This window comes from Herpailurus yagouaroundi, unplaced genomic scaffold (assembly GCF_014898765.1).
Source record: "Herpailurus yagouaroundi ecotype Mexico unplaced genomic scaffold, PumYag 250, whole genome shotgun sequence".
Lineage (NCBI taxonomy): Eukaryota > Metazoa > Chordata > Mammalia > Carnivora > Felidae > Herpailurus > Herpailurus yagouaroundi.
In genome coordinates this window covers 12,986,180-13,014,095 of record NW_024412467.1, presented here as the reverse complement: position 1 = coordinate 13,014,095, position 27,916 = coordinate 12,986,180, and the positions used below count along the sequence as shown (strand labels likewise).

The 27,916-nt window shown below is 43.3% G+C and overlaps 1 protein-coding gene across 3 annotated transcripts; it reads right to left on the bottom strand.

Moving 5' to 3' along the window:
- On the bottom strand, nucleotides 1–26,963 carry TBC1D7 (TBC1 domain family member 7). 3 transcript variants are annotated; one of them, XM_040460563.1, is made up of 9 exons: nucleotides 26,746–26,961; nucleotides 24,807–24,926; nucleotides 23,728–23,808; nucleotides 20,176–20,363; nucleotides 14,249–14,386; nucleotides 6,536–6,681; nucleotides 5,071–5,200; nucleotides 2,564–4,018; nucleotides 1–782 (listed from the first exon to the last, which is right to left on the bottom strand). In XM_040460563.1, exons 2-8 carry the CDS (start codon nucleotides 24,916–24,918, stop codon nucleotides 3,932–3,934), a joined length of 882 nt encoding a protein of 293 aa, XP_040316497.1. In that variant the 5' UTR covers nucleotides 24,919–24,926; nucleotides 26,746–26,961; the 3' UTR covers nucleotides 1–782; nucleotides 2,564–3,931. The 3 variants fall into 3 exon arrangements, with proteins under 3 accessions (XP_040316497.1, XP_040316498.1, XP_040316499.1); XM_040460564.1 differs by having other exon boundaries at nucleotides 3,747–4,018; XM_040460565.1 differs by lacking the exons at nucleotides 1–782; nucleotides 23,728–23,808 and having other exon boundaries at nucleotides 3,540–4,018; nucleotides 26,746–26,963.
- Nucleotides 26,964–27,916: the final 953 nt, after the last annotated feature.

The following is a 27,916-nucleotide window of genomic DNA, read 5'->3' as shown; positions in this document are numbered from 1 at the left end:
TGCATTGGGCTTGTTTAATTTCGTATCTGTCTTCCCCGCGTGATTAAAATCTCCAAGAGGTCAGACACCCCATGACTCGTGACTCGTTCAGCAGTTCGGCTCAGTTCCTGGCCCATAATTAGGAGTGTGTTCATACCGATTTCAATGACTGAATGAGAACTACTAGCAAAGTAAACGAGCCAAACAGAAGGGAAGGGGGAGAAGGGGAGGAAGGGGAGGAAGGGGAGGTGGGGACGGACGTTCGTCACGGCGTTGAGGGCAGCCTTCTGACATCTGGAAGTGAACTGTCCAAAGCTCTCCTCCTCCTCGCTGCCCCCCTCACAAACCTTCACGGCATCAAGTCCCGAGTGCAGGCAGAGGTGGGAAAAGAGAGACGCCAAAGCTACAAATGCCAGGTTGCTACTTGCTAACCCTCCGGGAGAAGGAGGGCGGCGGGAGGGACCGAACAGGGGGGTCAGAGGCAAGAGGCGAGCGTGTGAGCCTGCGGTCCCTGGCGTGTGTGCACACAAGTTCCTGGTAAACGACACGTTCGTACCTCCATGTCAGGTGGGATCTGAGGTCTGAACACTAAGCACCCACTGTGATACTCTATTTGGAGTTCTGCCCGTTCAGGACAAGTTGCTTGCTTGAAGGATTTTTCCCATGTTCTTCTCGGATCACACTCTCCAGCTTCCTCCTGTGGTTACCCTACAGTAAGACCGGCTCCCAGGAGCAAGGTGGGGAATCCTCACCTCACCGGGCAACTAACTGTCCACTGACTTTTTAACCTCCAGAAGGCAAGGCTGAAAGAAACCAAAAAGGAGAGGGAGGAGCTGATCAGGAAAGCAGGAAAAAGGCAGGCATCCCCACCCCACCCTGTGGTCCTCCAGGAAACTTCCCAGCTCCCTCCATTCTGACCACCCCTCTTCCTTCCCACAGCCCTCCCTCCCACTCAACCGGGCGCTGACTGTGGGGAAGCCAACAGCAGACCTAGGGAGCTGAGGCTGCTGCCAAGAGCCACAAGCAGTTTCATTTGGCACGGCGTCTAAAGGAGAAACAGCTCTTTGTTTCATCCACCGGGGGGAACGCCGACTCCTGCTACAAAAATTCCCACAGTCCCCTCTCTGGCGAGGCAAAGGACAGTGTCCTCTGGCCCTTCCAAACCCAGAACATCCAGCTGAAGACAAAAGCGGCTTATCCTGTGTGACCACCGGCAGATGCAAAACGCTGAGCCAGAGGACCCACCGGCTGCCCACACCCCCAGCCTCCCAGAGGCTGCCTCTGGCTGCCAAAGTCTGGGCTCGCCTCCTGCTTGAAATCTCACGGCACCGGCAGAGGCTGTCACTTGGAGCAAGAGGCCAGTCCAGGGCATATATGCTCTGTTTCTGCCCTCCTCATCCTCATGGACTTCCCTCCAGATCCTTCATTTTTAGGGAGAAAACAAATCAACCCCTCACAGCGGGGACGTGACGACCACGTGACGGGGGACAAGTCAGAACCAAGGACGGACTCCTACGTAAGTCAAGACGTGGCGGCAGGCATGTAACAGGATGGGGGCCTTCAGGGCTCTTCCTACACATCCTATGACTTGAGGGTCCCCCCATGACTTTCAGGCAAACTTTCCATCAACAACAAAAGCACTTCACTCTAATGAACCCAGCCCCCATTTACTGAGGTAAAGTCAGACACACCCCCACAAGCCCGTGGACAATGTGTTGATTCCATCCGTTATTAGTCAGAAGCCACACACCCCCAACCGTCCAATGGCCCTCAGTATCTCCTAGCAGAGCAGAGTTAAGAGCTTTTTCATCTGTGTTTATGAAGACACTGTAAAAAATAAATGAATGAATGTGTGTGTGTGTGTGTGTGTGTGTGTGTGTGTGTGTGTGTGTGTGTTAAGACATTGTGGAAGGGAAGGACTAAGCCTAAACAATGTTAAACTAATTTTCCAAGGGACAGGGAGGGAGAGCCCCCACGTATTAGCTGAAACAGTTTTGGTTACAAGAACCCTGGGCTGTAACAGAGGGGAAATTCTGCAGTATCCTGGCAGAAAGTTTTGAATAATGGGAATATGGGCAGATTTTCATCGGGAGCTGTCCTTCTCACCAAAGGCAGTGGGCAGAAACGTTTTCAAAATACTTAGGCTCTCTGCAAGATAAAATTCTGATACCAAAATGAAGTTGGACCCTCACCTATTCTATCACTGGGGGCCTTAAAAAACCCTGCCGCTGAGATGAGCCATTTGGCTAAGAAAACTGGTGATGGTATCAGATTGACTCACTTTAAAAGAAAATCCCCCAGACCACAGCCCATAGCCAGAAAGGTTTGTCCAACCTGCTGTGACAGAAGATACTTGCAGAATACTTCTGTTTTGATCCCTTCGTAGGACAGTAAGAGTCTTCCCTTCAGTGTATCTAGACCCTCCCCTAAGTTGTAAAGAGGAATACCCCTGCCCCCTGAGCTTCTTTCCTCCCAAGAATCCCAGGCGCCCCCTGTGCCCCTCTCCCCCCCCCGCTCCTTCCAACCCCTGCGCTATGGCATGCTAGTCTTTCCCCAGAATCCGGGATGAAGCAAGAGCACATACCTTGAAACTATCCTCTTGTTGAGAGGTTGCTAATTCTTTGTTTCCTCTTTTTCTGAAGTTGAAATTTACTATCACTTTATAATCTGTATTTTACTAAAAAGTTGTACTAATGTTATGCGGCTATAAATTAAATAGAAATAAAATTATTTTTGTTATAGGACTTGTCTGTGAATTTCACGTATCCCCCAAAATCACCAAATAGTAGACAACTGGAGCAGGAATCCTTCTTACATGTTTTCTCTCAGATCTCCAACTGGCTGGAAAGTTCTTTGGGGGCAGAGCCAGTCACTGAATGAATGCAAAGCATCAACTGTAGGCAGCATTTTGCTTTAAGAAGTTTTCTTCTGGGTGTATTTTTTTGTTTTAAAAATGAAACACTCTTGGATATGTTACTATACAGAAGTACCAGCTGGTTTCAACAACTCGACTCCCTTCTGAGTTTTTTCCCAACAGTTATTTTACACATCAGGGAAGGAATGAATTGTCCGAATTACAGCTCCATAATTTTATGGTCTCCCTCCTCTTCTGGGTACAGGGTCCAACTCACCCCTCGGGCTCCTGCAGGTCTGGCAGCTGAATCAGGGCCTCGTCTCACTCACCACTCTCAATGCCCGTAACTGCTCAATGAACAGTCACCATCGTGTGGCACAATATGGCCCAGGCCTGTTAGCTGTTAACCTTACTTAACCTGCCACTTCTCATATTCCAATTCTAGGTGGCAGAATGTTCCCTAAAGCCCACCCGACATTGAATGACCCATCAGGAAAAAGCAGGAGTCCAGCAGGACATCAGCAAGCACTCTCTCTCCTAGTAGGTAAATTTAGACATGTTTTGTTCAATAACTGTTTCATTCCAACTGAAACTGAGAAAAAAAAAAAAAAAGTAAGGCTTTTATTTAAACCGATTTGGCAAGACAAAGCCTCAGAAAGCAGCCGGCTTAGATTTCAACAAGTACTGCACGAACGAAAGCCGAATCTGAGCTGTCAACAAAAGGAAGTTGTTCTTTATTCCAGAAATAGACCTTAGAAAGTAACAAGCGTGGTGCTAATGAGACAGAAGCAGGGCGGGCTTGCTTATACACTGCCTACCGTGGCACCCGCTCACCCTGACTGAACTGCTTTGCAAACAGAGAGGCATTTTCGAATAACCCTTTTAAAATGCTATTCAGAGTTGAACTTTGTACCTCTGTACACCCAAAAGATGCTGCTCCACAACACAACGTCATCAGGTGTCGTAAATCATTTTACTGGAAAAAATGATGCTTTGAGTGCCAAAGCAGAACCCTATTTTCAATGAGTTTAGTAGACCGTGTCCTGAGAGCACACTGCTCAGGGGGGACCTGGCAGGCCGTGCACGTGTCGGGAGTGGTCAGGCTGAGTGCACCGGGGTCCCACAGTGCTTGTGCCATAAGTCGATGGCCTTGCTCACGATTGCGTCCGAGCTGTCCTGGGGAATCTGTGGACAAGCAAACCAGTCTCTGTGAAATTTCAGGGTTTATAACTTCATCATGTCCCTTATTCACTATGGCAGAGCACTTAATTCCCACCGGAGTTTCCACTACTTGCCAGAGAGTATCGTATAAAAGGCTGCTGCCAGGATCTTTGTTTCACGGGCCACCTGAGGACACACTAAGGAGCTCTGGACAGACCGCCTGGGTTTAAAACCCGCCTTGCCCACCGTGTGCCCCTGGGCAGGTTACCGAAGCTGCCCGAGTTCACATCCCATCTCCACAATGGGGCAAACGACAGCCTCACTTCCTAGGGCTGTTTAGGATTACATGGGAGAATCCATGAGAAATACTTAGTATGGGCCCTGGCACTGTTAGCCACCAATACAATGCTGATGATTCATTTACTCATCACACGTTCACTTAGTACTTACTATTTACTAGGCCACTATTCAAATGTCAATAGTGACCAATTTAAAAAAAAAGAATAGACCTGGGGTCCAGTGAAATTCATCCAGATTCATTCATCCATGAATCTCTTCTACCTCTCGCCTAGTTAAGTTTATTTATTCTAAGATACACAGAGATTCATTTAGACCTTTTCCAACATGCACTAAGTATATACTTAAGCACATTAACAAACCCAACTGAGGTTCAACCAGAGACAGTAACAATAATGAAAAGGCTTACAAGCCACCCCCCCCCCCCCCCCCGCCCAAAAACCATCAAGCTTCCTTTCCACTAAAAAGGATTATTCAGCCTCACATGACAGACCTCACCTCTTCCTTTTCTCAACAAGCCTCTGAGAGTCACATCAGGGGAGGAGACTCTAGTCTTCAGTGCACACGACAACGGTCTCACTGCTCAGACCATCATCCCCCAAAGAGAGAATGCAAACTGTAATCCACAGACCAACTTTAAGCTAAACTTTTCCAAGGGGAAAAAGTATTTCTTATAATGTAAAAATATCAGAGAAAGAATGTGATGCAATAAAAAAATCTGGCTTCCCAAACGACTTCCTTTCTAGATTCAAAATCAAATTTGAAAAAAGCATACTTACATTTTCCAGAAACTTTGTTATCTTCTCTGCACTGTTCAGAGCCATTACTTTTATTTTAAAGGTTAATAAAATTTCCACAGCTACAAAAACTAAGATCTTACAGGATCCACTTACAACTTTATCCCAAACCCTATAAAAACAAAAAGATACAATAAAATCATTTGAGTGTGAAATTTATGTTTAGCTAAACATCTCAAATTACAATATTAAACCAAATTACTTCTTTTAAGTATAAACTTCAGAGAAAAGCTATAATGAAATAATCATCAAAAAAACAACAAAATAAATCAGCCATTGGAAACTTATTTCAGACACAATTAGCACTGGAAGGGAAGAAGGAATAATCACTAAAAGGTACTTGCTCTGCAAGGGATCTACGAAACACCCATTCCCTAATGTTTTAAAACTGACATTTTAGGGAAAGGAAGTCTTTTTTTTTTTTTTTAATGTTTATTATTTAATTTTTTGAGAGAGAGACAGAGACAGAGTGTGAGCTGGGGTGGGGCAGAGAGAGGAGGAGACAGAATCCAAAGCAGGTTCCAGGCTCTGAGCTGTCAGCACAGAGCCCGACATGGGACTCAAACTCATGAACCGTGAGATCATGACCTGACCCGAAGTCGGACACTTAACCGACTGAACCGCCCGGGTGCCCCTAGGGAAGGAAAGTCTTAAACCAAAGTTTGGATTTCACTAATATTGTGTAATGCTAATATAATCATTAAATACTAAGGAAAACAAAAGCATCATTTGAAATAAGATTGGTGCAACGGTTCCAGCGGTTCAAATTCCTAAAACTTCTCTAAGAGCTTAAGGAGCTAGTTATTGATCTCAACCACTCTAAACACAATTATTCCGGTAATTCTTCAAGCTGGTGTTACACTCTTTGTGCTTAGTCACGTACTGTCTTGTGATGTCCTCTGTATGTCACCTCCCCTCCCAACCACCTCACACGGTCTTTGAGCGGGAAGGCCCGGGGCTCTGAACTACTGGCAGCACGTATCTGACCTGAATGAGAACGGAGTTTGAGTCTTAGCTCTCTGCCTGCCTTCACCTACTTTAAAGATGCCAGATGGAACTAAGAAATAGGAAGGTTTGCTTGGGATTAGGATCCCTCACATTTCTGGCAAAGGAAAGCCTATATCCATATATACTCCTAGAGACGGTTTCAGATGTGAATAACCTACAGCATCTAGCATATTGAGGGCCTTCAAGTTTTCTAATGTTATATTCTAATATTTCCAGCATTAACATCAATTTGTATTCATATTAGATTAATATTACTAACGTTCTAGTATTTCTAACTGTATAATAAGTAGAATCAAGTGTTGCTCTGTTGTCTGCCAGAGAAGTTCGCTTCAAACTATGGTATTGTTCTAAAGCAAATTCATACTTTGAAGGCTGATCATGTGAAAAACCAGGACCCTTCTCTGACTCCAGGCCTTCAGAACATCCATGAAATACTTGCCTCTGTAAACTGGATTCGGGCAAGCACCCTGCGAAGCACCTCTTGAACCAGAGATCATAAGGAAGTTTGGACAGCGCAGAACACGTCTTCAGATGACTCAGCAGTCGGCTATCTTCCAGATTCAAGTATTGTTCAAAAGCCTTTGGCTAGTGATTAAAGAGGAAGAGAGATTACTCGTTTCCTGTGACATAACATTACCCAATCTTACAGCCTGTGGTGAATAAAATGTACATGCTGACTGCAAGTAAGTGCTAGAAAACAAAATTTCAGACTCATCCAAGTCATTAGTGACGCAGGTTTCCCAGGTCAGCACCATCAGAGCAATCAACAATCTGGGGCTCAGGGGTTTTCCGGGTTGTTACCCTAATGCTAACGGCACTAATAAGGTTCAACTGAAGGTCAAAGTCCAAAGCAAAATTCAATTGTTCTGGGGAACTAAGAACGGCCCATGACACTCCTGGCTGCTCTAGAGTAGATGATATACTCAGGAAAAAGGGGGAAGGGGAAAGGGTAAGATCAGAGAAACAGAGTGGGACCAAAGCGGGGAGACGGGGTTCGGAAAAACTAGACCAAAAGAGCTGGACGTGAAACGGGCCCACCCGTCCCTGGCCACACCGATGCCGACCCATGCTGAGCACTGCTGTGCACCATGCCAAAGACACTCCTACAAGAGACGTCCACAGGAGGAACTCTGAACCCCACGTGCAGGAGAACTCTCAGGAGGCAGAGAAATAACGGGAAGGGAACGAAGAGCCTGGATTCCATCTGGTAGCCTCTCCCACAGAAGGTTAAGCAGCAGCCAATTCTAGAAGCTGGGAGAGCTAACAAAGCTGGCTCCCAGACCAGCCAAATCCACCTTGCACAAGCCGCTGCATTTAGAGTCCGCTGGCCAAGAATGGAGCCTGGGGGTCAAACTCTTCAAACTCTGAAGTCTGTATTCCCTATCCAAAAAAAAAAAAAAAACAACCACATCCCATATCACCTAAGCAAATACAAATGTTTATTTTCCTAAATATCTGCATCTCAGCCAAAGAAGTAATTCATATCCCTTACCATGTTCACTACAGCAAACACTATGCTACATACAGGGAACAGAGTGAAAGAAAATATGAAGCCCCTGCCTCCAAGGAGCTTGCAGTCTGCTTGAGATAAACATGTAATAAAGCTATCATGGGGTAAGCACAGGATGCTGGACACATCGAGGTGGGAATCCTAACCCAGCTTTTAGAAGCCATCAACAGTCTCCCAGAAAGGTGACATGTGAGTTGGCTTATAAAGAATGACAGGAGTGAACCAGGCAAAGAGAGGCTCACATATTAATATGGGGCCCAGTTTTCTCCTCTCTCAGGGGATCTCGAATTTTTTCTGTTTAACCAACTTTCCTACACGACCTAATAATTCCTGGAGCTTCTCAAGAACACTACACACAACTCCCCCCAAACCAGAAGCTTTTCTCCAAAGTACAAGTCAAAGGACTCTTGTCCTTGCCTTTCACCTCTAAAATCCTATTCTAGAATTTTCGTTGGTTCTGCCAATGGAATGTTTTTTCACAAACATGGATGAAAACACATATATCACGCATTTATATGTTACGTCCCATAGCAAACAAACTCTCATCTAAAAGTCAGTACAAATAATAGATAGGGAGGAGTGAAAATTTTAAACCATTACCTTTTTCCCTCACCACAGTGTCAGCTCACTAAGGGCAGAGACTGTGTATCTATTTTGTTCACTGCTACTTCTCTGGTACCTAGAACATTACTCAGCATTGTAAGCACTCAACACAGAATTGTGAGTAAATGAATATCATGAATTAAATGAAATGCTGAAATACATTAATCAACATCTTTTTTTGAGAGAGAGAGAATATGAATGAATGAATGGGGAGGGGCAGAGAGAGAGGGAGACACAGAATCCAAAGCAGATTCCAGGCTCTGAGCTGTCAGCACAGAGCCCGATGCGGGGCTCGAACCCATGAACCACAAGATCATGACGTGAGCCAAAGCCAGACACTTAACCCACTGAGCCACCCAGGCGTCCCTGTCAACATGTTGATAATCACTCAATGTACATCTTTTTGCCAGTCTTAAGTTTTTCTAAACATTTTTTCTTGATTTATAATATGTTCATTATAAGAAATCTCGAAAATACGGTAAAGAATAACAAAGGATATAAAGATCACTTATACTCACTACTGATAATGTACAGACCGTATAGCATCCGACTGTTTTCCTGTCCCTCCCAGCTTGTGCACACACGCACCTGCACACTCTCTGGCTTAACAAGCACAGCAATGGCAATGAAAGGAAACTCACTTACTTTAATGACTACACACAATTAAGTCTGAGATGGCTTACAGACAGTCTGCTCTGAAAAGAGATTAACGAGGGAGGCCATCCACATCACAGGATGGTTTCTCTTCTCCCTGCTGGAGAGACCTTGTCAAAGAGCAGAAATTCCTAAAGCTTGTAGAGAGAGGAGTGGCTGTGATGTAAGCCTATGAATCAGAATACCGCAACATAATCAATGTGTCATCACCAGATCGAGTCTTGTCTGATGCCAAAAACCCATCACTGCCCATTGCATATGCATTTCGCTAGGATTACAAACCAAGCTGTGCTTTGTGATAACCACTTTAGTTGGTAACAAAAACCTGATGATGATAGGAAAGATTATAAAAACTCTCCTTTAACAAAATCCAGGAAGAAGAGGTCGACTAACCACAGTAATGCAAATTTTAAGGTAGACCAAACACAGTTTAAATAAAGAGAAAAGTTCAAGTAAATGAGTAAATCAAACAGCAACGCAAAGGAAATTTAACTTTTCTTACACATTCTGAAGAACTTTAAAAAAAAAAGCTTCATAACAATTTAAAACTATGTGCTGGGTACTATAAACATACATATTAAAATAAACCTCTCTTTTGAAAATGAAGAAATCGACTTGGGAGGCATTAAGTATCTTGCTGATTTAAAATTCATTTCTAAAAAGCAAAAAGAGTTCAAGCATAGCCAGAGCACTTTTGAAACAGGAATGAAATTGAACCACTTTCTTACACCATACACAAAAATGAACTCAAAATGGATTAAAGACCCGAATGTGAGACAGGAAACCATCAAAACCCTAGAGAAGAAAACAGGCAACAACCTCTTTGACCTCGGCCACAGCCATTTCTTGCTTGACACATCTCCAAAGACAAGGGAATTAAAAGCAAAAATGAACTATTGGGACCTTATCAAGATAAAAAGCTTCTGTACAGCAAAGGAAACAACAAAACTAAAAGGCAACTGACAGAATGGGAGAAGATATTTGCAAATGACAATATGGGATAAAGGGTTAGTATCCAAAATCTATACGGAACTTATCAAACTCCACACCCAAAAAACAAATAATCCAGTGAAGAAATGGGCAGAAGACATGAACAGACACTTCTCCAAAGAAGACATCCAGATGCCCAACAGACACATGAAAAGATGCTCATCACTCATCATCAGGGAAATACAAATCAAAACCACAATAAGATACCACCTTACACCAGTCAGAATGGCTAACATTAACAACTCAGGCAACAATGGTGTGGCAAGGATGTGAAGAAAGAGGAACCCTTTTGCACTGCTGGTGGGAATGCAAACTGGTGCAGTCACTCTGGAAAACAGTGTGGAGGTTCCTCAAAAAATTAAAAATAGATCTGCCCCTATGACCCAGTAATATCACTACTAGGAATTTACCCAAAGGATACAGGAGTGCTGATGCATAAGGGCATTTGTACCCCAATGTTTATAGCAACACTTTCAACAATAGCCAAACTATGGAAAGAGCCTAAATGACCATCAACTGATGAATGGATAAAGAAGATGTGGTTTATATACACAATGGAATACTACTGGGCAATGAGAAAGAATGAAATCCTGCCATTTGCAACAAGGTGGATGGAACTGGAGGGTATTATGCTGAGTGAAATAAGTCAGGCAGAGAAGGACAGATACGGTATGTTTTCACTCATATGTGATCCTGAGAAACAGAAGACCATGGGGGAAGGGGTAAAAAAAAAATAGTTACAAACAGAGAGGGAGGGAGAGAAACCATAGGAGACTCTTAAATACAGAGAAAAAACTGAGGATGGGGTGGGGGAGAGGGGAAAATGGGTGATGGGCACTGAGGAGGGCACTTGTTGGAATCACCACTGGGTGTTGTATGTAAGCAATGAACCATGGGAATCTACCCCCAAAACCAAGAGCACACTGTATACACTGTATGTTAGCCAACTTGACAATAAACTATATTTAAAAAATAAAATAAAACAAAATATAAATAAATAAATAAGTAAGTAAGTAAGTAAGTATTTTTAGGGGCGTCTGGGTGGCTCAGTCGGTTAAGCATCTGATTCTTGATTTCGGCTCAGGTGATCTCCTGATTCATGGGATCAAGCCCCGCATCCAGCTCGGTGCTAACAGTGGGGAACTTGCTTGGGATTCTCTCTCCCTCTCTCTCTGCCCCTCCCCTGCTCATGCTCTCTCTCAAAATAAATAAATTTAAATAAATAAATATTTTTAAAAGTTAGAGCAAAGTTTTTTTAAAATCTGTTTTTTAGGAGTGCCTGGGTGGCATCCGACTCCTGATTTTGGCTCAGGTCATGATCCCAGGGTCATGGGATCGAGCCCTGCATCAGGCTTCATGCTGGGCATGGAATCTTCTTCAGATCCTCTCTCTCCCTCTGCCCCTCACTCCCACTGGCACATACCCTCTCTCTCTCTCTCTAAACAAAGCATGCTTTCTCCCTCTCTCTCTCTCTAAAAAAATAAAAATTTCAAAATAAAACCTGTGTTTTAATCTTGGAATTAGAAAGGGCTTCCTAAATAAGAAAAAGCAAAAAAAAAATATCGACAGATCCAATTGTATCAACACTGAAAAATCTCTGTATGACAGAGAGAAAATATTGTCAACATATGTAACAAGGGATAAATATGCAGAGCATATCAATAACTCTTACAAATTAAAAAGAAAGATGCAAACAAAATAGAAAGGTGGACAAATACAAGTGGCCATTAAGCATACGCAAAGCTGCCCAGCCTCACTAGAAAATGAGGATATGTAAATTAAAATGGGAGACCATGTTCACTATCAGATTAACAAAAATTTGAGAAACTGATACCATCAAGTATTGGCAATGGAGTGGAAAACAGAAAATCTTCTAATCTGTTGTGGGAAGCAAAATTGATATGTCTTCTGGGGTGAGCAACCTGGCAATTAAAAAATTTAAATACATCTTTCAACCGAGTAATCCCTTTATAGGTGCCTGACCTACAAAAACATATATGTTTAAGGGATCATATACAAGGGCATGCTGACTGTCAACACAGATCTGTTATATTAAAATATGGCAAATTCTTAACAGGCAATAACATCACATTTTTAAGAGGGAAAAAAAAGTTGGTTCTGGATGAGTGGCTCTCAACCCTAGCCATACTCAAGAATCACCTGCTGCTTTTTCAAACATAGAATTCTGAGCCCCACCCACCCCCAGAGATTCGGACTTAATTGGTTTGGGTGGAGGAAAGGCACTGATAAGTTTTTAAAAGCTCCCAGGTGGCGCTAATAGGAAGTCAAGGCCGATCTGCACTGACGTGGAGAAGTATTCCAAAACATTAAGTCAAAAAAAAAAAAAAAATGTTCATATGTTGCACCATATGAACAATGTTATAATATTTATGTATTTTTTAAAGTTATACATGTAATAAATACATGAATCATTACATGGACGTATGTGTATATATTTGTGTACATGTGTGTGCATGGATGCATTCCATCCATCCTAATGTACATAAGATAGTATAGGATATATACACTGAGCTAATGACAATATTTACTTCTTAGAAAGTAGGGGATAAGGAGGTATTGGTACAGATCTTTGGGAACACTGGATTTATCCAGATTGTTTAATACTTCAAGAATGTACTTATTACTTGTGTTATCAAAAATAAAGAATTCTGGGGGGCGCTTGGGTGGCTCAGTCAGTTAAGCATTCGACTTTGGGTCAGGTCATGATCTCACGGCTCGTGAGTTCAAGCCTCGCGTCCGGCTCTCTGCTGACATCTTGGAGCCTGGAGCCTGCTTCAGATTCTGTCTCCCTCTCTCTCTATCCCTCCCCCACTTGCACGCGCACTCTCTCTCTCTCTAAAATAAGTACACGTTAAAAAAAAATAAAGAGTTTTTTAAACATAAACTAGCAAAATGCTACTGAATTTGCTCCAATACAAAATAAGAAAATCTAATGAAATCATGGTATAATCTGGATCTTTTGATTCAATTGGGCAGCCAACATTATGCTTCCCTCACCACGTTTGAATTATTTTTATTGAAATCAACTGTCAATTAAATTTTAAAATTCTGAAAATCAAATTTTACTTAACTGAAATCTAGAAAATACTCTTGTAACAGTGCTCTACAAAGCTGAAGGGTCTTGCCAACTGCCCCGGTAACTGTTGTAGTTAGCACAGTTATCCTCGGGGCTCAGTTGGCCTCCATCAGCGCCCCCTCATGTGGCCCTGCAGCCACTATCACGGTCACTGATTTCAAAAGAATTTTCTAATGGAACAAGTCACTGATTTAAGAAAAAGACATTCATACAACACACAGTGCTCATCCCAACAAGTGCCCTCTTCAACAGCCATCACCCACTTTCCCCTCCCCCACTCGCCATCAACCCTCAGTTTGTTCTCAGTATGGACACCAATTTGACAAATTATATTTAAAAAAAGAAAAGAAAAGGAAAGAAAAAGACACTCATTTTTATAAATGAGAGAAATAAAGGAAAAAACTAGAAAAAGAGAATGGCAAAGAGCCACTGGCTTATGCTGACGGAGCAAGTGGCCGTAGTTCTCTGGACTTGCGGGTCAGAGCACAGCCGCCAGCAGGCTGCCTCTGTCACATCCAGTCACCTTTCCTTCTTCAGTAACAGAATCCTGTTTTCACAGGAGATCACAATGTGATCCCAGCCTCTGCTGCAGACAGAGGTGACCGGGTGCCATGGTCCTGCCACTAACAGAGGTGCAGAAGGAAAGTCTGTCCAAGGAAGACAGACTTGACTGGCTGTCCCTTCCACTCCTTCCCTTTGGTCTTTGCCCTTCCCTTTCTACCATCTTAGATCATAGATGTCATGGCTGTCACTCTAGCATCCATCTGTGAACAGAGGAAGAAGAAGGGTCACACCTAAGAATGCCAGACCAAAAGGACAGGAGCCTGGGTCCCCGCAGATATCATGGCACTATGGCACCCGCTCTGGACTGCCTTCCCTCTAGACTTCTGGTTACAGCAGAGAAAAAGATAAAGCTTCTGTTATTTAGGCTATCCGTTATATGCAGCCAAACGTAAACCTTAAGTAACAGAGAGGCAATCTTAGATAAATCCAGTATATTCTAGACCGGGATAAGGAATACAAAAGAGCAGAGGTTGCAAACTATGGCCTGCAGCAGGCCAGATGCACCGCGACCATTCTTGCATGCATTGTCAATGGCTGCTTTCTGTGCAACAACAGCAGAGCTGAGTGTTTGCAACAGAGACACAGAGACCATCTGGAAATAGTTACTGTTGACCTTTTGCGGAAAACAGTTTGTAGAGAGTCCGCTCATAATTGCAGCAGCACCAGGAAGTAAGGCTATGTCCCTAGTACCACTGTCCACCGCTACCCTCAAGAGAAAGAAAAGCATCCCTCACCAGCTGGGGTAAAGACTCCCGGTACTTGTTATTTAATTGGTTCACAAAGCATCGGATGATCCAGTAACAGTCGACGCTGTCCTCTACCATCTCTTCCACGGCTTTGGCAATGGCAAGAAATACTTCATCTTCTGGCTCCTGAAAGAGGAGTAATAAATCTCTGGTTAAAGGGCGGAAGCCAGCAGAAGAGAGGAATACATATTTCTTTGATGAAAATGAAACCTTACCCCCTAACTTTTGAAGAGGCTGCATTTATAAATCAAAGTGGAACTGAAAAGCACATGGTCCATGACTAAACAGAAGACTAAGGCGGAGATAAGGTTGGGTAACCAGAGAAATTTATTTGGATCAGTGGTGCTCATGACTGCCCAAGTTTCAGATTAAGCACTCAGAGATCTTCCACTTTCTAACGTTTAAGGTCATCAAAGAAAACATAAATCATAAGCAAAGTGCTGGCTCTCTCCACCCAAAAATATTCTCAGGGCTAGAAAAGAATTTCTTCCAAAAGGATGTGATAAATATCATCAACAGTAACCGGAGACATCTGTTAATACAGTAATTTGCAAAAATCAGATGACTCCAAAAAGACTAATAAAGCATTTTCTTTATTGGAAAGCATTCATACATACCTTTAGAATTTTGTTCTGTCTTTAAGCAACTAATAAGTTAAAATGTCCCTAGAATCAGAATTTTAGGAATGAGAAAAATGGCATTTCTCAAACATTGTGTCAATACTCAAAATATGAACATAAACCTTCAAGTAAATTTAAACAAGGTAATCTTATAAAAACTAGAATCTACTAAAACCTATTTTGTTTTCAAACACCATATCGTACACAAAATTATGTTTTCATCTAGGATTTAACAGCCAAAGGATTTTAGTGTTAAAAACAAACTAAAAAGCATCTTTCTATTCCTCTTAAAAGCTCCAAGTTAAATCAAAATTCCCATTTTGTTTTTTTTTTATGAACTAAGCTCTATGCTTTATTTGGATTTTATTAGTTCCCCCACCACCACCACCAATATCCTTTTTTCCATTCCAGGATTTTTTTTTTTTATTTGCATCCAAATTAGCATCTAGTGCAACAATGACTTCAGGAGTAGATTCCTTAATGCCCCTTCCCCATTTAGCCCATCCCCCCTCCCACAACCCTTCCAGCAACCCTCTGTTTGTTCTCCACATTTACGAGTTTTGTCCCCCTCCCTGTTTTTATATTATTTTTGCTTCCCTTCCCTTGTGTTCATCTGTTCTGTGTCTTAAAGTCCTCACATGAGTGAAGTCATATATTTGTCTTTCTCTAATTTCGCTTAGCATAATACCTTCCAGTTCCATCCATGTAGTTGCAAATGGCAAGATTTCATTCTTTTTGCTCTCCAAGTAATACTCCATCATGTATGTATGCCACATCTTCTTTATCCATTCATCCGTCGATGGACATTTGGGCTCTTTCCATACTTTGGCTATTGTGGATAGTGCTGCTATAAACATGGGGGTGCATGTGTCCCTTCGAAACAGCACACCTGTATCCCTTGGATAAATGCCTAGTAGTGCAATTGCTGGGTCGTAGGGTAGTTCTATTTTTAGTTTTTTGAGGAACCTCCATATTGTTCTCCAGAGTGGCTGCACCAGCTTGCATTGCCACCAACAATGCAAAAGAGATCCTCTTTCTCCGCACCCTCGCCAGCATCTGTTGTTGCTTGAGTTGTTAATGTTAGCCATTCTGACAGGTGTCAGGTGGTATCTCATTGTGGTTTTGATTTGTATTTCCCCGATGATGAGTGATGTGGAGCATTTTTTCATGTGTCAGTTGGCCATCTGGATGTCTTCTTTGGAGAAGTGTCTATTCATGTCTTCTGCTCATTTCTTCACTGGATTATGTGGTTTTTTGGGTGTTGAGTTTCGTAAGTTCTGTATAGATTTTGGATACTAACCCTTTATCTGAGATGTTGTTTGCAAATATCTTCTCCCATTCTGTCAGTTGCCTTTTAGTTTTGCTGATTGTTTCCTTCGCCGTGCAGAAGCTTTTTATTTGATGAGGTCCCAGTAGTTCATTTTTGCTTTTGTTTCCCTTGCCTCCGGAGACGTGTTGAGTAAGAAGTTGCTGCGGCCAAGATCAAGAGGTTTTTGCCTGTTTTCTCCTCGAGGATTTTGATGGCTTCCTGTCTTATGTTGAGTGAGGTCTTTCACCCATTTTGAGTTTATTTTTGTGTATGATGTAAGAAAGTGATCCAGGTTCATTCTTCTGCATGTCTCTGTCCAGTTTTCCCAGCACCACTTGCTGAAGAAACTGTCTTTATTCCATTGGATATTCTTTCCTGCTTTGTCAAAGATTAGTTGGCCAGACGTTTGTGGGCCCATTTCTGTGTTCTCTATTCTGTTCCATTGATCTGAGTGTCTGTTCTTGTGCCAGTACCATACTGTCTTGATGATTACAGCTTTGTAGTATAGCTTGAAGTCTGAGATTGTGATGCCTCCTGCTTTGGTTTTCTTTTTCAAGATTGTTTTGGCTATTCGTGGTCAAAATTCGTATTTTAATAAAAGCATATCATTTTAGGTCTCCTTTCAACTCCTTAATATTCTAGAAAATGTCAAGAGTAAGAGAATCACAGAAAATAACATTTTCTTAACATTTAATCAATGTCAGAGGAAGAGAAAGAAGAAGGGAGACTCCCTTCCCAGACTCCCACCCAATACTGGACACTCTGCCGGGGGCTCCCGAATGTGGCAACTCACGGGCTCCAGGACGGTCTGAGAGGCCAGGGAGGAGGACCAATGTCCTCGACCGTGTTCCCAGGCCTGTGTCGAGCACTGTCACGCACTCTGCTATACAGGAATACTAAAGAGGCTGCGTGGGGCTCAATGACTGGGGAGATGTGGGGGCAGAGCCAACACCAACACTTTGAGGTCACACTTGCCACAGGCCGCAGTAGAGGTGTCGGCTTGGAGCACGGACCAGCTGAGTAGGGATGAGACCCATCACTTAGGTTTCTTGAACTAATAGATAGTCTAACCTCATTTAATATATAATTTAAGAACTTGCAGAGAACTATCCACTTCGCTTTGTCAGAGGTAAGCAAAGTTTAAAGACGTTTGTTAAGAGTTCCAATTACTTTCAGTTCTCTCTTGATAAACTTAACAAAAGTGGACAACAACCTAAGCTCTATCCGTGGGAACCACATCATTAACTTCAAAAAGAATGAATAAGTCAAAACTCTCAAAGTGCTATACTGACTGGTAGGCTGTAAACTGCCATGAAAAAATAAGCTTTGGGGGAGGCACCTGGGTGGCTCAGTCAGTTGAGTGTCTGACTTCAGCTCAGGTCATGATCTACGGTTAGTATGTTGGAGCCCTGTGTGGGGCTCTGTGCTGACAGCTCAGAGCCTGGAGCCTACTTCAGATTCTGTGTCTCGCTCTCTCTGCTCCTCCTGTGCTCGTGCGCTCTCTCTCTCTCCCTCCCTCCATCCCTCTCTCTCCCTCTCTCTCTCAAGAATAAACATTAAAAAAAATACTTAAAAAAAATAATAAGCTTTGGGGCACCTGGGTGGCTTAAGTCGGTTGAGCATCTGACTCTGGATTTTGGCTCTGGTCATGATCTCGTGGTTCATGAGTTCAAGCCCCTCATCGGGCTTGCACTGATGGTGTGAGCCTGCTTGGGAGTCTCTCTCTCTGTGCCTCCCCTACGTGTGCACACGTGTAGGCATGCACCCTTTCCTCTCAAAAATAAAGAAACTTAAAAAAATGTTTTATTGAAGAGCACAGCTTGCAGGCAAATCCCGATTGTGAGCAGTGTTTTAGCCACATACAGACACAAAAAGTTAAAACGCCGAAAATGAATTTCGAACTGCATTAAAATAGCCAAAGCCCAAGAGTTATCATCATTCCTTTGCCTGAACTTCTCCTTTTCCGCTTCTTTTCCCTTTACGAACAGCAAGCAGTCCAAGTAACTGGAGTAAAGGTTTGTCGAAGACGGAAGTTGAAAAAGCAGGTTGGGGCCTACAGGCGAGGGCTGGTTCCGAGACGAACAAGCAGATCAGTAAGTGTACCAAGGGGGACCAGAGCCTTTCATATTCGCAACTGTCAGACAAGGAATTTGCACACACAGGAGGGTGAAGGCTAGAGGCACTCGTGGTACTGGACTGGAACCAGAGGGATCAGTGTGAACGGGGGGCATCCAACACCCAGGGCCAGACACACAAACACACCTAGGTGTGTGTGAATGGGTGTGGGTGATTCTATATAGCGAAGGTGCACATGTGTCCCAGCTCTGTCTATGGACAGGACCTAGAAGCCCCACACACCAGCCACAACACGAGAACATCCGCTGCCCTGTAAAACCACACTTGATTCAACACGGAAACAGCTGATCTGGGGCCTGGGTAGAGAAAATACAAGATGGGTTGGGAATACTTTTTGTGTCGGAAAGTACAGAAATGCTCAAAACGATGGGAACTTATCATAAAGAGAGAGGAGTCGATCTGAAGGGGCTCCCACTGGCCTAATCTGACACAAGCTGAACATCAAATAAATAATAGGAGTAATGGATTGCAGGCCATTGAATAAAAGAGGAAACCATAAATTCACTCTGGCATAAATAAATAAATGAGGGAGAAGGGAAAACCCTTCCTTTTAAAAGAATGCCAACTAATAAATGCAGAAGAAAAAAGCAGTTAGAAAATCACCATCTGGCAACCAGCAAAGTAAAAGTTACCTCAGGCAGGAATCATTAGTGGATGGACATTGACTTGGTCTCAAAGCATCTCCTCACAAATGACTTCTTAGTTACAAAAGGAAAAATAATAATCTTACTTTGAAGAACAAGGGCCGACCCCACTTTAACCAACTGGTCAAAGTTAGCGGCAACAGTAATTAAGTATCATTCTTCTGCAGTATTCCTGCCAAAAATTCATAATCGAATTTTAATCATGAGGAAGCAACAAATGAACCCAAACTGAGACACGCTCTACTGCCCAGTACTCTTCAAATGTGTCAGGGTCATCACAGACAGACCAAGGAACTTTTTCCAGATGAAAGGAGACGAAGATGTGGCAATAAATGCCACCTGTGAGCCCACACTGGATTCTAGACCCAGAAAAGGAAAGCAGCAGGACATTCAGTAAGGTCTACAGATTCATGGTATTTTATCAACGATAACTTTATGGGTTTGATAATTATGTAAGATGAAACATTTGATGACACTAGGTAAAAGTACATGGGAACACTATACTATTTTTGCCAGTTTTTCTATTTCTAAAATGGTTTTTAAATGGAGAGTTAAAACACTTAAAATGTTTTTTAAATCATCAACAAAGGTTAAAACTAGTGGGTGAAAGTTTGGTAAGAAAGTCTGATAAGTTCTGAACAAAACTTCTTGTTGGTCGGTGATACAGGGCAGTATTGGGACAACTAGTCAAATGTGAATGGAGTCTGAAGATCAGATCTTAATACTGTATCAATGTAAACTTCTTGTTTTCAATGATTATACTATGATTATCCTATACTGTGGTGACCTAGGGGAGTGTTATTTTCTTTAGGAAGTATATACTGAAGGAATTTCAAGTAATGGAATATCATGTCTGCATCTTATTTTCATATGGTTTAGAAGAAAATATGTATACATAACACAGGGAAAACAACAAAGCAAACATGGTAAGATATTAATGACGGAGAAACTTGGGTAAGGAGTATATAGGATTTCTTAGTAGTATTCTTGCAAGTTTGCAATTATTTCAAAATAAAATGTATTTTAAAAAATTAGATTCAGTAGGAATGTGCAGGGCCACGAACGCCAGGGAAAGATGTATTGCTTTTATTGCCCAGAGAGAGGAGAGCCACTGAGAGTTTCTAAGGTAAAATATGATGTAGTCAAATGCTAGCAGGATGGGACAGTCTAGACTTGAACTAAGTGTTCAACAAAAGTACCACTAACCAGTGGAAAGGAAGGACTTCGAGGCAACTTTCCAGACTCCAGCTGGTACATGCGGAGATAGACTTCAACCTGAGGCGTGGCCTCAGTGACACAGCGAACGACTTTCAGGGCGTGAAGGACGTCACAGTACTGCTCCTTGCGGTACAACATCACCTGGGCATGGGACTCATGGTGTGGAGGCAGGATCCCTATATGGAGACGGAGGGGGGGAAAGAAAGTGCAAAAACACTGAGATGCAAATCCAAATCGCCCCTTTATTGGAGAGAATCAAGTGAGAAGCTGCCTATTACAATCAGACTAGAATCACACAGATATTTAGTTACCATACAGATTCTTTTTAGAAATTCTCTCTATAAAACAATCTGAAATTTTAAGTACTATCATTATTTCAATGGTACCTGCATCACTGATATTTAAGAGAAATGAAATGGCATCATAAAGCCCTTGAGTAAGTGTGCCACTTAAACTCAAGATAACCACATCAATCATCAAGACGATTTAATTAAATGTATGGTTGTCAGCCCGGGGCCACCCTCGGCTCCTACAGACCGGTCTCCAGTTGTTGCATGTTGCTCCTGCTATGCACTGAACTGCTTCCCCCAAAATGCAGATGTTAAAGCTCCACCCCAGTGTGGCTAAATGTGGAGACAGCGCCTAGAAGGAGATTAAGGTTAAATGAGGCTGTAAGGGTGGACTGCAATCCAACAGAGCTCCTGGCCCTTACAAGAGAAGGAAGAGATACATTTGCTGTCTCTCTCTCTGCCATGTGGGGACAGACTGGGATGGTGGCCATCTACAAGCCAAGTGAGGCCTCACCAAGAACCACACCAGCCAGCACCTTGATCTTGGATTTCTCAGCCTCCAGAACTGAGAGAACATAAACTGTTGTTTAAGCAGCCCGGTCTGTGGTATTTAGTTATGGCTGCCCTAGCCAACCATACAGGCCCTTCATCTCAGGACCAGCACCAACGTATCAAATCCTTCTCTTCCCCGATGATCAAAACTTGCTCACAAAGTAGCCTAGCTTCGGGACCACAGAAATCTCTGATTTTCACTGATGAGACCACCTTCCATCATATTCTGATGCCATTTTATGCTCACTGACTCATTTAAACATGCCTACCTATGAGGTTTGGGGGCAAAAACCATCTTTTTTACAAACAAATGGCATGGAAAAAGCAGAGTGGGAGGAGCACCGGACAGGCTTTTAGCAAACATAGTTTCTAGTCCCACGTGTGAGAACACCAGGACTCTCAAAGTGTCTCTCTGGGAACTTGTTTCCTCAGCTGTCAGAGGTGGGAAATGGGATGGGTAAGCATCCCACCAAGCGTCCTATGCACAACACGAGCCCTAAAAGCCCGCATGAAAAGAAGGATGCCAGGGTCAAACAGGTTTGTAAAACGCTGACAATGAATTTTCAAGGCTCTAAATTCTGCTATAAAAAAAAAAAAAAACCATATTTATTCCGGCCTCATTAAATGTAACAAGACTGTACAGGAACATGGGACTCTGGAGTCCAAGTTCCTGGGTTTGAACTCTAACTCCACAATTAAGTGGCTGGACGGCTGTCGGCCACTTACTCAATCTCCCCTCAGAGAAGGCTGAGCTTCTCCATCTGAAAAATGAGACTAATAATATGTGTCATACAGTTGCTGTAATGAATAAAAAATTATATAAAGTGCTTCGAAAGTACACAACACATACTAAGCTAGTGTGTTAGCACATATCTGATAAGGATCACTCTTTTAGTAGAAAACACCACAGATACAGTATGCTAAAGAACAGTCTGGAAAACAAAAGGTGGGTGAGCACAAGAGACTTTAGCTAACATGACGCAATGTTAACATTAGAACCTAACTCGCTTAAATGTTCTTTGTCCTGACAGAAAGCTTCACCTACCTTAGCTTTGGAGTTCCGTACCAGGCTTCCGCAAAAGCCAAGGGAATACACTAACATGTCCTCCAAATCTGGGCTAATAAAGATTAAACAGCTGTAATTACACCCTCCTCATACTACTTGAGGCAGCACAGTGCCTCCCATGTTCAACCTCAAAGAGCTAGTTCTAAAGTTCTGATAGTTACCTGAAATGGTATCAGCAGGCCTGACAAGGTCCCTGAGTAATCAACCCCTGTTCTAGGAAGAGTCAGCCCGTCTCCTTACACGGCATGGCGGCTCCAAATCTCCAGTGTCTTTACCACAAAAATAACAACAAAGACTTACCTGGTAAAGACAAGTGGGGAAAACAGGGGTGACGAACAAGCCTGGACACTCTCGAGGTGTCACAAAGCACAACTGTACGTCTCCCACCCAATCCACCGGTGTTAGTAACTAATAAGACACATAGTATTTCCCAGCAGAAAGAGTGTCAGCATCCCTGGAAGGCATTTATTTTGATGGCCACTGGAAACACCAAGATTTAAGAACAAAGGCTCAAGATGTAAGAAAAACTAAAATAGTTGATACCTGCTCTCTGGGCAGTAACTGCACTGTTACCCACCAGACATACGAGTGCTCAAAGACTGTCGGGATGCACAACAAAGCAAGGCATTCCACTTTCTAGAATGGACTGTGCTTGCTCGCTGCCTCCACATTACATAATCAGACTTAGGACAGCAGATGTCTCAAGTCCTGCAAATACAGTACATTTTGGAAAGAGAATGAGGTCGACAGTCTATCTTACCTTCAAACGGGCTCCACCAACCTAAGTTCGAATCCTAGCTCTGCCACTTACAGACTAGAAGGCCCCAGGCAAGGGATTTAGCCTTGCAGTCTTTTCTCCCCATCTGCAAAACTGGGATATTAATACCTACCTCACGGAGAATTTGGCGATTACTCGAATTATTTGTTTGCTTAAGGAAGAAAGAAAAGGAGGATGGCAACAGACAGGTATTATAAGCATCAGCAGGCCCAGCAGAAATCGAGAAAAAAACACTTGGCTCAAAAGGCCAGTCACCTGTGGCCCCTAATACACTTTTTCTCCCACAGAAACTGAGCAGGCGCATTTCTCCTTCTCCTTCAGCCACTCGTCACTGGAATGTATCCATTTGTGCTTCTAGGAAGTAAAAACTCTTCCATTTCTTTCTGACTCTGCTAGCACTCATCAGGAAGTTAGACCCCCTAGAGCTGGGAATCACAGAAGTAACAAATTGAGAGCCACAACCTAGGAGTTAATTTAATTTAGCTCAGTAACCTCATTTTACAGGTGCAAGAGCTGAGGCCTAGCCGGGGTCTTCCTCAGGTTTACCCAGTTGACAGTGAAGCCCAGGCCAGCTCTTTCTCCAGTCCAATGCTCTCCCCGCACCTTGTTTTAGGAACACACCTTACTTCCTCTTCTATTATTACTGACGCCCGTAGAGTAATATTTAACGTACTGCTACTGAAATCACCTTCTTAAAGGCTTTCACAGTGAGCAATAATTCAGTCTCCTGACATTAGGCCCAATATGCAGCAAAGGGCCTAGAAGAATCCTCTCTTTCCTGACTGATAAGAATGACAAATATCCCATCACTCAACATTTTTGAAGATAAATCTTCCAACTCTTGGGTCTCATACCTAGAAGCACCTTCCATACCAACGCACGGTACATGGACGGGAGAGGGAATCTCTGACTAAAAGTACAAAGTTTCTCGATATCTAGAGGAAGAAACAAAGAACAATTGGTTAGAAACTTTTTATGCTGACGACGTGAAAGTGCATTTCGGTTTTTTGTCTGTTTGTTTGTTTAATTCAAGTACAGTAAGACATTTCTCCAGAGGATGTCCACTACAGTCAGTAAATCTAGAAAAGGCAACACTGGTCTGATTTCTAGCCTGGGTGTTTCACCAACTGGCTACTTGAAAACAATCAGTGCTTCACAGCCTAGGAGATGCATGTTGCATACATTACTACATTCCCTGTGTCACATTAGCAGTAGTTACTATTTACAGAATTTCATTTAATCCACACCGCAAGCTTGTTGGGTAGTTATTGTTTTAAAGCTGCAGAAACTGAAGCCCCAAGCAGGTAAGTGACTTTAGTTAGCAGAGCTAGTGAATGGCATGGTCAGCCCTTAGATCCCCACATTCTCCAATAAACCACACTCAACTGTCCTGAACCTCAATTCCCTGTGCTCGTCAAATTCCAGCCATGCTTAAAACACAAAGATCAGGAGGGAAATGGTTTTGAAATTTTAGAAGCATTCTATGCATATAAAGTACTATTTTTACCTATGGTTCAGTTTATTTTACTTTAGTCAGCAGAACAGACCTTATTATTACTACAAAGCAACTAAGATGTCAACACATAATGTAGTCTCACGGTATTTGCCTCGGAGAAAAATCGTGGGGAGAGTTATGAATTTACCCAGAAGCTATGATAACAGCTCTGAAAACAGAGGAAATATATGGGTCTAATATGAGAAAAAATACCACAGCCTTCTTAACAGTCCTTTCAAAGACATCCGACTCAGCCTCAGCAAATAGAAGCTTGAAAAATCCATAACCTCTCCCAAAATACACCATTTACCTGTTATCCTATCACTAAAAAATACAGCAGGTAACAAATACTTCTGAATGTCTTTTAAGATACCACTTCTTTCAGGACAGCTGGGACGACTAAAACCCAATAACCTCAATCTAACTTGTAAAACTCACCGAGCCGGTCATCTTTTAGGAGAATCTCCAATGATTTCTTTTCTTCAACTCCACGAAACCCCACTTTCTCATAATACACTGAACGGAAGTTTCTCTGAGAGTCCTCAGTCATGTTTCATTCTTGGAGAGAGAAAGAGGAAGGGAGAGGGAAAGAGTGAGCTTAAAAACAGAGACTGGACAATTTGGGAACTTTTCCAATGATTTTCTCAAACTTCCCCACAAATTCAATATACTAAAATAAACTGGCTGCCTTTGCACAGGACTCAACATTATCTATTTTTTTAATGTTTATTCATTTATTTTGAGAGACAGAGAGAGAGAGAGAGAGAGAGAGAGAGAGAGAGAGAGAGAATCCCAAGCAGGCTCCACGCTGTCAGCACAGAGATGAACAGGGCTGGATCTCACAAACCATGAGATCATGACCTGATCTGAAATCAAGAGTCACTTAAATACTGAGCCACCCAGGCGCTCCTAAATGTCTCATTTTAAACAACTAACACCACCTCACCTATGTTCCTTGGCCAAAAACCAGGACATAAAACTAAAGTCCTCTGAGCTGCTAAAACAGATTTCACAAGGTGCATGCACTAAGGCTCCTACTTTACTTATGGGAGTTCCTGGCCATTATACACGTTCAAAGAAAAGAAGGAAAAAAAAAAAAACACTAGTGAAATACGAGGACAAGACGTCATACAAAAGGGGCTACCAAACAGTCTCCACTAGGAATTGTTTTTGTTTTTACAAATATTCTGCATTAAAAAAAATGAAACTGTATTCTAAAATGCTGGCATTGTGTCTTTAGGTAGGATTCCGGGTGATTTCCTTTCTTTTGCTTAGCCGTTATTTTCAAATGGGCCTTCTGTGAAATAAAAAACTAAACCATAAAAAAAGTAAAAACAACAACAACAACAAAACAAGCTTCTCACTTAGTTTTCCTTTAAACACAACCCTACCAAATGCCGTTATCGAAATCCGAGCCCACAAGAGACGAACAGCACTGAACTGTAAACCAGAAGGGGGGCAGGAGTGAAGCCTATTAATAAACGATGCCACAGAACTGAAGACAGAATGACGACTTAAAATCTGCATTGGGACTCAAAAAGTTCAGCATTGTCAGGTTCCTTCACAATAATGTTCATAGAACTGACTGCAAGACATCGGGGGAAAGGTGAGATTAGGCTGGCATTTTAAGAATAAAATGGATGTAAGGCATTTTGCAGAAAGTATTACACTGCCTGAAATCAAATACTTAAAATGTCAGTGCAAAAAGGAGTCTAATCCTCAGGTTTTAGAAATCCTTGACAAGTCCCCAGCGAGGAAGGGAGGGTTGAGTTCCAAACAAGCCAAGGTCTTCCTTATCGAAAACTCTGCACCCCTTCGGTCTCAGGAAAGGTAAAGATTCGTTAAAAAGGAGAAATTCTAAAGGGTTCTGAGCTTTGGGGACCACACGTTTTAAACAAAAACAAAAACGAAACAAAAAACAAAAATTCCAGGGTGGCTCAGCGGGTAAGCATCAGACTTTGGCTCAGGTCGTGATCTCGCGGTTTGTGAGTTCGAGCCCCTCGTTGGGCTCTGTGCTGACAGCTCGGAGCCTGAAGCCTGCTTCTGATTCTGTGCCTTCCTATCTCTCTGCTTCTCCTGTGTTCATGCTCGCTCGCTCTCTCTCTCAAAAATAAATAAGCATTAAAAAAATTAAAAAAAAAAAATTCCAAAGCACTAAAACACCAAATGAGTTCGGGGATTTCTTTAAAAGCAGCAAACAGCTGCAGGGCGGTGCGGTGCCCGTTACCTACACACACGATTCTCAGATTGCACTACGATGGCTACAGGTCCTCCCGGAGGAAAATCCTGTAATTTACACGCCGGCCCCTGAGCGTCCACCTGAGGAAAAGTCAACACACCCTGCTCCACGACCCCAGGTCCCCCTGTTATGCTTCACCTCTAGCAGTGGAAACCACACCCGGGTTGAGACTAAGTGGTCCGGGGGGAGGCGGCGGAAACCAGGCCCAGCGCGCTGACCGGCCGGCGGGCAGCGGAGGCGACGTGAAGGCCGCCGAGGGGACGGGCGCGCCCGAGGGCGGCCCCCGGGGCGGAGGGAGGCTACGGGGCACCTGCGCCCGGTTAGCCAGCGCCTCTTCGCCTCCGCCGTCGCCGGACGTGACGTCAGCACCCGCTCGGAGGGGCGGTGCCGAGAGTGCGCGTGCGTGTGGAGCATGCGCAGAAGTTCTACTCGCGCCCTGAGACCGGGACGCTTTGGGGAGCAGAAAGCATCTGGCGTTGTGGGCTTAGACTCTCTCCGCGGCGCCTGCCAGTGGTAGCGGTCCTCTAATTTTCCACTCCTGGTCCGAAGAATCTGGCAACCACCTTATTCCTTACGTCCTGGCTAGTGTTTGGGATGCTCTCTCCTCTCCGGTCCTTAAGGTCCCCGCCTGCATGGGAGGGCGGGGAAAGCTCCTCGGCCCCGTCTGCGGTGGAAGACTCCTGCTTTATTTCCTTTTTCTCCGTCCACTATGTGGAAACAAGTAAAGACCAACCACACGAGAAACGCAAAGGCAATTTATTCAGAGCTTGCTATGCAAGAGAGCCACCATCGCTTGAGTTTTGGCAGAAAATCAAAGACAGGCAGAGGAGTGGGAACGGTTGGTGGAGAAAAAAAGGGAAGGAATGCTTCAGGCGTGCGCTCGTTGGAGGCTGCAGGGGAAGCGGTAGGGAGACTAGTTAGAAGTGGGACGTGCTGTGTGATCCCTGGCCATCGCCAGTTAGCCATGTATGGCTTTCGTTGGACCCAGGTCGGGAGAAAGATTAGGGAAGCTGGGAGTTGTTAATCACGTCCTGGCCATTTGGGGGCAATTGTTACAGTCTTTATTGTTTACCTTCCTGGGTGGTTATTGAAGCCAGCAGCCCGGCTTCCTGCAAGTCTGACTTCTAGCAGGCAGGCTTGCTAGGCAGATGACTATAGATAAGGGGTTGGTTTTGTAGCTAGGTTGCTGCAAGTTGTGGGTCAGAGTCCTATTTTTATATGTGTCTATTCAGGCTCTCACGTTAAACACTAGAAAATGAAGTTCTATGGAAAGTGAGGTTTAAAACCAAGGTATACTAAATACAAGCCC